Source organism: Miscanthus floridulus, chromosome 10 (assembly GCF_019320115.1).
Source record: "Miscanthus floridulus cultivar M001 chromosome 10, ASM1932011v1, whole genome shotgun sequence".
NCBI classification, from domain to species: domain Eukaryota; kingdom Viridiplantae; phylum Streptophyta; class Magnoliopsida; order Poales; family Poaceae; genus Miscanthus; species Miscanthus floridulus.
In genome coordinates, this window is record NC_089589.1 from 92,886,860 (window position 1) to 92,899,786 (window position 12,927).

Sequence of the window (12,927 nt, forward strand, 5' to 3'; positions counted from 1 at the left end):
TTTTTAGCTGTTTACATGGAGTATTAAATGTAGGTAAAAAAATAACTAATTGTACAGTTTAATTCGAAATCACGAGATAAATCTTTTGAGCTTAGTTGGTCCACGATTGGACAATATTTACTAAATAAGACGAAAGTGCTAGTGAAATTTTTTGCAATCTAAACATGGCCTAATTCGAAAGCATCCTCAAAGTGACCTCCCTCCAGCTCTAAGCTCTTGGCCGCACGCGCGCACACACGCGAAGCACTCCGTTCCCCTCAAGCGAGAGCCGAGGCCGCCGTCCAGGACGCGCACCGCACCGCACGCACCGGTGGCCGTCCTCCATTCCAATCTACCGGCGCGCGCGCACATGGACTGGCGCCGGGCCGGCAGCCCGACCTACGGGCGCCGGCGCTCGGCGGGCGGGATCTACTCGGCGCCGGCGTCCCCGGCGCACCCTCTCGGCGCCGCCACGACAACGGCGGCGGCGGCGGCGCGGTCCAACTCCAAGGCCCGCGCGGCCGCCGCCATGGCGCACGCCATGTCGCGCGCCGCGGACCCGCGAGACGACGACGACGCGGACCACGCCGGCAGCAACGGGATGATGAGCCCCCTCCACGGCGGCGCGTACGGGTACGGGTACGGCGGCCGGAGCCCGCTGCACGCAGCCGCTGCCGGCGGCGGCGGCGGGGCCAAGGACAAGTACTTCGGTTTCGCTCTTCCTAAGGTATGTATTTACTCGATCGCTGCTAGCTAATTACTACTACTACTGCTGAATTAATTACGGCTCGCATCGCATTTGCTTAGCTTGGAGACTCCTCCTTCCTGGTCGAAACTTGCCAGATTTTCGCTGGCAGTTTTGGATGTGTTTCTCGTGTTTTTTGTCGCTTTTTTTTTGTTTTACGCTATTTTTTGTCTGTTATTCGCGTGCGTTTCGATTGTCATCTCGTCGTTGGAACCTGGAACACGATCGAACACACGTTCCTTTCCTTGGCGTATTGTACACGAGTAAGAAACGGAGGTAGCAGTACGTTTGTACGTAGATGCCAAACTTTGACCAGGATTCTGACGCGCCCGTTGTGTTGTGTGAACTTCAAACTACTCCAACTCCAGCTATACACCCAACATAAAGCATGCAGTGAAAAGTGCGCGTTTTTACTGCGATCCATGCATAGGAGTACTCCGTCAATCTAGGCATTATTAATCCACTAGGGCACTAGGCAATCCTGTGTTGCAATGCACCGCATGCAGGAGAAATTGATTTGCGTCCTGTTGCCAAAAGAAAAACATGACTAATTTTACCGAAGGTAACTGGAGCAATTTGGTCAACAACCACAGGGTTTTGTTTAACCTGCTGCCCGGGGTCTCTCGCGAGGGTTAGCTTGGGAGAGCGGGACAAGTTTAATTGCCGCGCATCCCGAGGCGGCCTGCTGGATCCTTCGATTGCGGCGGTGCGGCCACGCGGCACCCGCCCCGCACTCCGATGCCTGCGTGCATGGATCCATGCACGGTCAACGCCGCCCAATGCCTGCCTAGGCTTCCTTGCCGCTGACCTTGCCCTTTGTCTAGAGCAGCAGGGGTATTTGGTTCCTCCCCTAAACTTTAGTCACTGTCCTATTAAATATTTAGACACATGCATGAAGTATTAAATATAGACTAATTACGAAACTAATTGCACAAGATACGATTAATTTACGAGACGAATCTTTTAAGCTTAATTAGGCCATGATTTGACAACCTGGTGCTACAATAAATATGTGCTAATGATAGATTAGTTATGTTCAATAAATTCATCTCGTGGAGTACTGACGAATTATATAATTTATTTTTTTATTAATATCCCAATAATATCTAGATTTTAGTGACCGAATCCAAACACCAGGCCACGCTGGTCCGTGGGTGCCCGGTGGGGTGGGAGACGGCCGATCGGGTCGAAACGGCCGGCCAACCGGCGCTCGGGCGCTGGGCGCGCTAGCTGCACGTGCGATCACGAGCCGCCCTGCCGACCGGTCAGCTAGTCAGGTGTGGATCCGGCGGCTGTTCAGACTGCTTCGTAGAGTAGAGTGCGCGGAGGGGCTCGATCGGTGCCGGTGGTCAAAACGAGCGGACGGGACGAGCCCAAGGTGTCAGAGGGGTCGAAGTCGAAGCCCGGCTCTATGCATCAGAGATCTCGATGCGCCAGCTACGCGTTAAAAAATGGAACGGGCCACTCGACACGGTAGGTTTTTAAGAAAATGTTTCTTTCTCTAAATTCGTGCTTCGCTTCTTATTTAACGGTTCCTCGGCGGATCTTATTTAAAAATTTTATATTATTGACAAAAAATCCTGATGTAAATAGGATAAGGAAAACCGAACTCTTGGCATAAACGAGTATTATTATCAAATACTCCTAGTCCGCGAAATCAAAATGCAAGAAAAAAGAAAAAGAAACAGACACCAACGTGGACCTGGGCCACCAGCCCATTAGAGTCCCTTCAGGCCCACTACAGTGTTGTCATGGATAGCTTCTGCTCAACGGCAGTGTTCAGCTTGCAGAGCAGTCACTCGCTAACGTCACTGCGCTTCTAACACATTCTTCGTCATCAAATCAAAATATCCTAAATGTCGCTGCTTACAATTATGCATCGTGATGGGTACAACGAAATTTATCAAAGCGAATTACACCTTTCAAATAGACGTGCAAGTCAATGCCTACTACTGGTAATAGTCTACTACTCCCACCGTCCAATAATATTTGCACATCTAAGTTTGGGCATAAATACTAAGATGAAGCCAAAATGACGAAACTGCCTCTACAATATTTGCACAGTGAACATCAGTCCATCGATGCAGTGGGGCTGCAGCTGCTGCACTCCTGTCTCGCCCTGCGCGCTGGCCTGCTGGTGCTGGGCAGCCCCTAGAGACCGGCGAGTGTTCGGCTGGACTGAATTCCGATAGGTTCGGTTTATTTTTCTAGCTGGAGCAGTGTTTGTCTTTCACAATATTCCAGTATAAATAGTGTTTTTAACATAAACAGTAAAAATTTTAGCCCAAAACCCTCTCTCGAGACTGTCATAAGACGTCGAGACGAGGAGCCGCAGTTTCCTTTGTTTTTTTTTCCTTTTTTATGTTGACATGAATTAATTTTTTATTATCTTGGTCTTACAGCCTGTTCGCTTGCTCGTAAACGATCGTAAATTTTCAGCTGGGAACATTGTTTTTTTCTCACACCAAACCAGTCAGCAGTAAATAATCCACGATACGATACGGCCTCCCGAACAGGCTGTTAGCTGTCGCTGACAATGTGATGTGATAGTTCATGATGACCTTTTATTATAGGAATTTTTTTAACCGGAAACGTGCATTTATTACGGGATGGAGAAAGTACATCTTTTTCTCCCTGGCTGGAACCTGAATTCGGCACTATGTAAAAAGAAGATTATCCATCACATCAAACTTGCGGTATATGCATGAAGTACTAAATGTAGACGAAATCAAAAACTAATTGCACAGTTTGATTGTACTTTGCGAGACGAATGTTTTGAGCCTAATTAGTCAATGGTTGGACAATTATTACTAAATACAAGTGAAATGCTACAGTGCACTACCGTTCGCTACACTAAATTTGGCGGCGCCGATTCCGGCCAGCTAAACAAGGGCCAAGCTGGAAACCATATTTCCGTGCCAAGATATATCTACCGCCAGTAATTTCTTGTGAGGAGATAATTTACCATTATACGTGACTGTTTAATTTTTTATTTTATTTATATATTCTGAGTCCAGGGCATGGCGGGGCTGTTCCTGTTCGATTTGATCGGGTCCACTTATAGCAAGCAACCAGCGTTTCCCAGGTCTCCCTCCCCGGCCCGTTGACGTGTCAAACGAGATAAAAAAAATGTGGGCCCCTTTCATCCTTCTTCCCCTGACTGGATCACCTGCAGACTAACAAGTGGGCCCGCAAATGTGGCTGCACGTGCCACTGGGATGGATATTGGGTGCGAGTGAAGGTTTTTTTTTAAAAAAAAACATCCATTTTGCACTGCAGTGTCCGACCTTTTTGCATTTTCCGATGTTTGGGAACCTTAAGTTTGCGTCCTAGGCCCTGGTTATCGGAATCATCCTAAAAAGTTCTTATGTTCTGGGACACGAACCAAGACTGTCTTCCTCGACTCTTTACAGACACTAGACCAAATCCAACTCTTACTATCTAGAATTTTTTTGCAAAACACACCTCTATTAAATATTTTACTTTACGAACAACTAAAGAGGACTCACTCACATAAGAGCACCCATAGCATGCAGAGAAATGATGCTTGGATTTAGAAATAAGCGGATCCAGCCATTGATTTTGCCGTTTTGCAAGGGTTGATGCTTATGTAAGTTTTTCTAGCTTCAATGCTTGAAGAAGCTCAGGTGCTTGTAGACTAAAAAAATGTTATTGTCAGTTCACTTCTACCTCAACTCTTTCTCACTGCTCATCTTAAGCCAACTTAGGCTTTTTTTTTTCTTTTCGTTTATTTGATTCATGGGATTTACCTGCCTGAACATTACAAACACAAACAGAAATCAAGGATCGCTTGTGATAAGTTGGTTGGAGCATCAAATTCAAGGAAACACGCACTGGGTACTCTAAGGTGAAAATGACATGCTCAGATGGAATGTGTCCACGATGTAGTCCACGCACCTTGCTCATTCATCTCATCGGTAACCTTCTAACCACATTTTGACCGCCCCTAAACCGCTGGGTCAAGAGAGACAAAGGTGAAAAGCGATCCATTCTGGACCCCTCTCTTCTCTATCACCACTGACCTTGCTGGAGACAAGAGTGAGGGATCCCACCATGTGGCTCTAGATCTACTATTTAGCTTTTAAGTTTGTCGTCTTTGTTCTAAGTGGTTCATGCTGTCATAGAGCTAGTTACTCTTTGGCTTGTCGTCTTTGCTCCGACCTTTGCTACTGTTTCAGGGGAAACACATGAATATGTGCACATTCTCACATATGTGGCCTCTACCAACTACAATGATTAGATTTTAGGACGATGCCATGGGAGATAAGGGTGATTACTATGTGTCCAACTTCTAGCATTAGCATCCCCACATCGTCCTTGTAGTGGTGGAGGTCCTCGACATCTTTATCGACTCACATGATCGATGGATAATTGAGGTAATTACTAATAAAGGAGATTTATCCTTGAAGTATTTTTTAAGTTCGATTCAACTCATGGGGCGATTGAATGACTTCGAAAACAACATTGTCCGTTGAGCATGTTGCTGGGCACTAGGGATGTTGACCGAGTTGATCTCAAACACTTCGTAGTCAACTCAACCAACATCTAAATTGTTGGGGGTGTCTGGGTCTGATTTGTAGCTCTAGAACTTAGAAATTGGAATGGAGCTTAAGGAGGCTCCAAACATTGTGGGGTGACACTGGACAGAGCACCAAGGAGTGATGAAGGATAGGCAATAAGCGATGTGAAAGATGGGGGAGAACAAAAATAAATGTTTAGTGTGGTTGGAAGGCAGCACCATGGATTGAGCGAATGTTGAGTAGAATGTAGCCTTGTCAAGAGGAGGAAGAAGATTATTTCTGGTCCTATGGTTGATCCGATGGCAATACATCGTATGAAAGGAAGTAAAAAGTCAGAATCGAAGTGTTAGCATCTCCTGTAATTTCATGTTGTAAAGAATATCACTAAAATAAATCAAGAGAAAATTCACTAAAATATAAATGAAAAGAAAAAAATACAAGGCAAAAACTACTATAAATAACAATTGGTAATTAATAATTTACAAATATCAAACGGACAGGGTGCAAACCGACGCGCACACCTTTCCCTTTCCAACATTTCCGCCCACCTTCGTCGAAACGGCCGAAGCCGCAAATCCGCGGGCTTCTCTTTCTCTTCGAAGTTCGAACCCAAACGAGACACAAGGCGGAACGCGAACGTCAAACCAAAGTCAACGAGGCGGCGGTTAGGCGGGCACACACCCCGAACGCCGATGGACGCGCCCCGCGGCGGCGGCGGCGGCCACACGAGGCGGCCGGGGCCCTCCGGCGCGGCGGCGGACCAGCGCCGAGCGGCCGCGGCGCAGGCGATGGCGCGCATGGAAGAGATGATGCTCGCGCACGCAGGCGCCGCCGGCGAGTTCAGTATCATCCTCGATGCCCCTCTGCCTTCGCTCCAGCAGTACCGCCGCAACCCCGCGCCGCCGTCGGCCTCCTCCTCCACCAACTCCTCCCCGTTCCGACGCGGCGCGCAGGGCGGCGGCGGAGGACGGGACGAGGGAGTCCCCGCGCGCTTGCGCCGCGACGGGAGCGGGAGCGGGCACGACGCTCTTGACGACACGGACACCGCCGCGGCGCGCACCTCTCGCCGCGGCGCGGTCGATGGAACGGGCGCGGGCGCGGCACGGCCGCGAGCGGGTGGCGCGCGCCGCGAGCGCGAGCAGGAGGAGACGGTAGAGGCGCCGGTGCGGCTGACGGACCCGCGGAGCGTACGGAGGCCGGTCTCCCGCGGCGCGACGCCTCCACCGAGGTCCACCGAGGTGAGACGCGTGGCGGCTCAGGAGGAGGAACAGCGTGCCGTGCGCCGCGAGCGCGAGCAGGAGGAGACGATAGAGGCGCCGGTGCGGCTGACGGACCCGCGGGTCGTTCGGAGGCCGGTCTCCCGCGGCGCAACGCCTCCACCGAGGTCACGCGTGGCGGCTCAGGAGGAGGAAGAGGAGACGCCGCTTCAGCTGCTGGCACGCGGCGGGCGGAGCTCAAGCGTGACGAGGCCTGCAGAAGCGCCGCAACCGACGGTAGCGCCGCAAGCGTCAGAGACCGTGGCTGCTGCCAGCCTGCCTGCCACAAGGCCCTCTAGTCGGCGGTCGAGGCGGGACGTCGGCGTGAAGCAAGTTGTGTCTGAGGTAGCGTCGAGCGTGGACTCTGACGTGGAGAGCGTCGGGCGGTGGAGCAGCCGAGGGAGTGAGGACGGTGGGGATGAGGCAGTGTCGTTGCCCAAGCCTTTGGCGGCCGTCGTCGCCAGGGACCGGAGCAGGAGCAATTCGCCCGCGATAAGTAATGTCAAAGATGATAGCTTACCATTTGTTATCTCAAGCAATTCGTTTGAAACAACTCGGAATTTAGCTATAGCAAAGAAAGAAACAAGTCTGGAAAAAGTATTAGTACTGTTTTGCTCCTCATATGCTCTGCTTCATACTCTGTTTGGAACCAAAAGATTATAACAATATTTTGTTTTAATTTTTAAACTATGAACAATTTATACGATACAAAGCATATGCCATACAAGCCACTGGATAATGTAGTTGCTGAAGTTGTGATTCGGGTCTGTTCTCAGTTTATTTCAGTTACTGGTGACTGATAATTGATTGCATTGCTGTTATACTATTTTTCCTTGTCCCACAACTTTTAATTACTGGTAACTCGAGATATAGTTATTTAAAAACATGGTATTGTTAAATTTGTTGTTTCTTGCTGTACATTCTTGTTTCATGCTGCTGCTGCTTTGATGTTTCCTTTTGATACAATTTATATTTTTGCTTCATGTGAACATGAAGTTAAGGAGATATGAGAAGTGAATTCTTGATCCAGAAAAGTATTACTTCTTTCAACTTCTTTTTTTAAAATACAACGACAACAACAACAACAAAGCCTTTAAGTCCCAAACAAGTTGGGGTAGGCTAAACTTTTTTTTTAATATTCTGAAGGAACTACTTGCAATCTCAGATGCTGAAGCAAGCCTTGTTCTCGAATATTTCGGTCACCTATGAAACGGCGCACCTTATTTCCTCTGTCATTGTTTACCTAGTTAGGTCGGAATGGTGTGGACTCAGCTGCAGCAAATCGTGCACCATCAACAGGAAGGTCAACCTTTGCACCTCCAGTTGGCGTTAGTGTGAGGCCTCTACAAGCTGTGGAAATTCCCACTGGGACACCTAAGGATAGAAGGTGAATTGTCAAGCTTTTTTGAGATAATTCTCTTGCTATTTCATTGTCATATTGCCAGCACGTCTCTTGAAAACAGATGCCGCTCTCATTCTATTAACGATTTTATGCCCCAGTTCATAGTTGCGACTTATGGTTTTTTTGCTACATATTTAGATTGTAGAGTTTCATACATTGTACTTGAGAGACAAGCCACTTTCTTCACTTCTTGATTGCATAGAATTTTTATGTTCCTTTACAAATATTGCTTTGGAATGTCCTTTTTCATAGACCAATGCCTTTCTCTTGGCATAGACAAGTGTGTTCCTATCTTTTTATATTTAGTTTTCCTCGAAAGTATGAATATTTTAATCAGAAAAACTTTTTCTGCTGTTAATGTTCATCATAATGTTGCTAATGTATTCATTGCATAGGAAATTAGTCTGACTTCCTTCTCAGTACGTTTCATCATTACTGATATAATTGTAGTCTATCTATAAGTAGTAACGAGATTGCTGGGATTAACAGTTGATATTTCACCATGCTGTAGGGCTGTTTATCCAGATCCCACTTTTGCCCAGTCCGCACGGTCACGGGACTCACATGACAGTTCAACACTAACAGAAGAGGTCTGTCGCAAAGCTTACTACTGATCACACCTTCTACATTCTATAGTTTTCAGATGCTTTTCTACAGAACAATTAGTGAACTTACACAGGGCTTTCGTCAGTAATAGTGACATAACTTTTTCCAATTAAGAATCTGACAAATGCTGCTTTTGTTTTTCAGCTTGAAATGCTAAAAGATGAGAACGTAAATCTTCTGGAGAAGGTGCACTATGGTTCTTACTTGTATTCTAACAGATTCCACGAATCAGAAAATAGAAGTGTCTTCGTTTCATACTAAACTTATGTAATACTCTTCCGAATTCAGCTTGGGCTAGCAGAAGAGAAACTTAGACAATCTGAAGCCCGGACAACGGAGCTTGAGAAACAGGTATTCTGTTTGGCATTTCAAGTATCTGGTATGACTGTCCCAGATTCTGCAGCTTCATTCAGAGATCTGAAATTTTAATACTGTGCTTGATGAGTTTCTCAACATGCATCATACTATTGCTTCATAGTATACATTTTCAAGTGTTCAATCGGTACTTGTAGTGTTAAGATTGTATTATTGTATAGTGGCATAATCAAGAGGTTATACCAGCCTTTTCTAACAAATTTATTATAGTATCATACTACCATTTTCCATAAGCGTAGTTTTTACTTCTAAATGATGCCTCTCCAAATATGAAAGCTCATTCAGTCAGGATTGAGTTTAAATTATTTGTTTTTGCATTACTTCGTTCATGTGACCATTGTGATTGGATAATTTGATTATGTAGAGCACATATGATATCCATTTTATATCTTTGTTGTCTGCAATATCTCCAGGTTGCTAATCTCGGCAATGGGTTATCTATGGAAGTAAAACTTATGAAAAGGTATTTGGAGTGTATTTTTGGATATTTTACACGTTTCCCCTATCACATTATCCATGACTTCCAACTTATGGATGCAGGAGGGAGGAGATGCTTGTAAGAAAGGAGGTACAAGTTTAATTTTGCATGTTTATCTGTTTATGGTAATAGTGATCAATTGGATTTTTCTGAAATGGAACTGAACACATGTTAAATAACATTGCTATCCATTCTAGAAGTGTGATGAATGATGCATTAGAATTCCCTCATTTCGTTGGTTGAAGTGGCCCGAATCCATACTTTATATAATCTAAGTTTTGATAGAATAATTGCTACTCTAGAAAATTTCTTCAGCTGGTAGGTGTTACAAGAGGACATGGTGTTCATACATATTTTTTTCCCTGATTTAAAAACAGCAAGAGATAAGAAAAGCTCTTATATCCAAGAATGGTAAAAGTGAGGAACTCACCACTCTTCAACAACAGCTACAGGTAAGGTGCTAGCCTATGCCCTACAATAAGGAACATTATGAGTTCAACTATCAGTTGTCAATAATGTTGTTTTCTGTTCTAGTCTGCAAGAGAAGAAGCATCTGCTGCTGTGAAGAAACTCAAAGAAGCTGAATCCGAAACACAAGAGTTGCGTACAATGACACACAGGGTGATCTTAAGCAAAGAAGAAATGGTTAATTTCCTCTATCATTTTTCCTTTTATCCAAAGATTCAACCAAGCATAAATGTCTAGTTGCTTGTGGAAGTGCTGATTTGAAGCACATAATTATTGTACAGGAAGAGGTTGTCATGAAGAGGTGTTGGTTAGCCCGTTATTGGGGCTTGGCTGTCCAATATGGTAAATTCAGAATAAGACAACCTTTTTATTTTTGCAACGAATTCAATTGAATGCTGGTTTTGTTAGCATGTGGGGACCTATAACATCAGTCTTCCTAAAATTCCTGTCATTCTTGAGTTCACAGTAACACTGTTATGTTTCCTTAGTTTCTAAACTCCTGACTCCTGTCAAAAAGGAATTTACCGAATTCCCCATTTCATAACGTATTTACCAATTGATGCTTTGTTTTTTTCTGAGTAAATTCTTGCAATTCTGCAGGCATTTATCCAGATATCTCAATGTCAAAACATGAATACTGGTCTTCACTTGCACCTCTTCCGTTTGAGTATGTAACATCGGCTGGACAGAGAGCTAAGAATGGATCTGAAACAGAAAGTAATGGTTTGGAAGACGTAGACAAGCTTGTTCATGATTTGACTGTTACAGCAGGGGAAGGCAACGTAGAAACCATGCTTGCTGTTGATAAAGGACTTCAAGAACTAGCTTTCCTGAAGGTGCTTATCTTTTTTAACTAGGCTTTCATCCATATTTATTATTCATAATATACATTCAGCAGTTCTCAGCACCTTAGGTAGCCTGGTGCTGAAGATTTTCTAGATCAAACTTTGCCATTTACTTTTTTTCTGTTGTCACTTTTCTGATGCTCCTAATTATTTTTTGGAGGTTGAGGATGCGGTACTTTTTGCCCTTGCCCAACACCATCGTTCAAATGTTGCTGGAGCAGCTGATCCAGGTTTCTTCTGTTGTTTTTCCTATTTGTTATTGATAATGTACCAAGAATATTTTGCATAAAAGATCATTATATTATGAATCATCAATTGATCAGTTGACATAATTCCTTAATTGGCCATCTGAGAAGCTAACTCACGTTTATGGTTTGGTGTTTCACATATGCAGATATTAAATCATCTGGGGATGAAAAATTCACTGAAGCATTTGGTACCGTTATCTCTCTGTTTTCTGTAACCATCATATTAATAGCTAGCTATACGAGTGATGTTCTTTCAACATTAGTTGGCTGGTTAGCTGTAGCATCACCCAGTGCCATGTTTGTTCTGTTGGGAAACGTTACAAATTCATGACCAATACTTAATCTAACTTGTGCAGACCTAAGCAAGGATGAGGAAGAAGATGTACTGTTCAAGCAGGTACCGTCCCTATTCCTTTTTCTCCGAGCCTGACTTCAATCAGCAAGTTGGTTAATTTTGTGCCAAGTTACTAATAAAATTCATTTTGCTTCATGGTGACTGTGTCATCCCTTGTAAGTTTATTCCTTTAGTCTTGCATGTTTTAGTATAATTGTGGCTAGAATAGAAGTTCTTGGTTGTTGCCTTGGTGTGCCCTAAGGCCAATGTATTAAGAAAAGGAAAAATGAAGTGTCGCATATCATAATTACAGTCAGTTTTGTAGAGCAGAAAAATGAGCTGCATGAGGATGCACAGTATGAGTTACAGAAAAAAGTTGTTCAATAGACTTTGGCTATATAGACCAAAGAAGTACAACATGCCAGACGCCGAGATTATGTAAATGCTAATGTTCTTATGTGGTGACCGTCAACTCTGATGCCACTGCTCAGGCTTGGCTCATCTACTTCTGGAGAAGGGCTAAAACCCACAACGTGGAAGAGGATATTGCTGAGGAGCGATTGCAGATGTGGATCGATCGACACGGCCAGCAACCAACGTCACATGACGCTGTGGATGGTATAATTTTCTTTTTGCTAGTTTTCTTATATTATGCTTGTGGCTGGTGTCACACTGAACATCGAAAGCCATAAAGGTGTTGTTGATCGTGAAAATCAATCCTGGCCAGAAATGACTTATACCTTGAGCATTATTATATTCTGGCAGTTGAGCAAGGCATCCACGAGCTGAGGAAGCTGGGCATCGAGCAGCTCCTCTGGGAGCTCTCCCGCCATGAGGCGAACCTCGCGAAAGACGAACCGTCGGATGTCGAGGACCTGACCTAACAGCCCTTAGCGGACGACGGCGACAATCTTCCGAAATGCAGTTCAGCCATATATTTGTATATCACACACAGAAAACTGGGACATTGTAAACATTTTTGTGGTTTTGGTTTTCAGCTTTGTCACAAAATGGTTCATTGATTCTTTTCCCCCATGTACATAACTCCCACTCTACTTTTTTGGTTAGTAGCATAAAAAGCAGCTTGAATGGTGCAACTGAAAGTGTTGTTGCACATGGCTGCGAAAGGCGCAGCCTGTTCAGGAGGCCGTAAACGATCGTGGATTATTTACTGCTGGCTGGTTTGGTGTGAGAGAAAAACATTGTTCCCGGCTGGAAATTTACGATCGTTTACGAGCAAGCGAACATGCTAAGAATGATTGTTGATTGATCAGCCGACTCTGCATATATGGGTTACACGGCATGCATGCAGTCCAACAACAGAAAGGAACAGGTCATGTATATTCTGGAGCCACATGAATGAAGAACATTAAAGCAATACTTGATTTGTCTAATTAACAGCAGGAACAGGGGTCAAATCAAACCTAGTGATGCGCTTGCCGTGTGCCTTTTACAAAGCTGAAGCAATCAGTGAGTCAGTAATACCTAGATCACATCTGGTTGCCAAGTTTTTTAATTCACAATTTCGTGCCATTTCATTTGATCTGGCCGGGTTAGCAGTGACGCCAGAGCTAGAAAGAAGAAGCACCCGACACAAAATAAAAGACCCATAAACTGAGGCCAACTAGGCCCATGGCCCGCTTAGTTGGC

The 12,927-nt window shown here is 44.9% G+C and overlaps 1 protein-coding gene across 2 annotated transcripts; it reads left to right on the forward strand.

Annotated features, from left to right (window-relative positions):
• The first annotated feature begins 268 nt into the window (after positions 1 to 268).
• Positions 269 to 12,369, forward strand: LOC136485114 (coiled-coil domain-containing protein SCD2-like). 2 transcript variants are annotated; one of them, XM_066482061.1, is made up of 16 exons: positions 269 to 706; positions 7,769 to 7,908; positions 8,435 to 8,513; positions 8,674 to 8,715; positions 8,818 to 8,880; positions 9,318 to 9,367; positions 9,445 to 9,472; positions 9,760 to 9,834; positions 9,917 to 10,027; positions 10,132 to 10,192; positions 10,451 to 10,686; positions 10,856 to 10,925; positions 11,090 to 11,131; positions 11,300 to 11,340; positions 11,769 to 11,895; positions 12,043 to 12,369. In XM_066482061.1, exons 1-16 carry the CDS (start codon positions 350 to 352, stop codon positions 12,159 to 12,161), a joined length of 1,641 nt encoding a protein of 546 aa, XP_066338158.1. In that variant the 5' UTR covers positions 269 to 349; the 3' UTR covers positions 12,162 to 12,369. The 2 variants fall into 2 exon arrangements, with proteins under 2 accessions (XP_066338158.1, XP_066338157.1); XM_066482060.1 differs by lacking the exon at positions 269 to 706 and adding an exon at positions 5,917 to 7,017 and having other exon boundaries at positions 7,773 to 7,908.
• Positions 12,370 to 12,927: the final 558 nt, after the last annotated feature.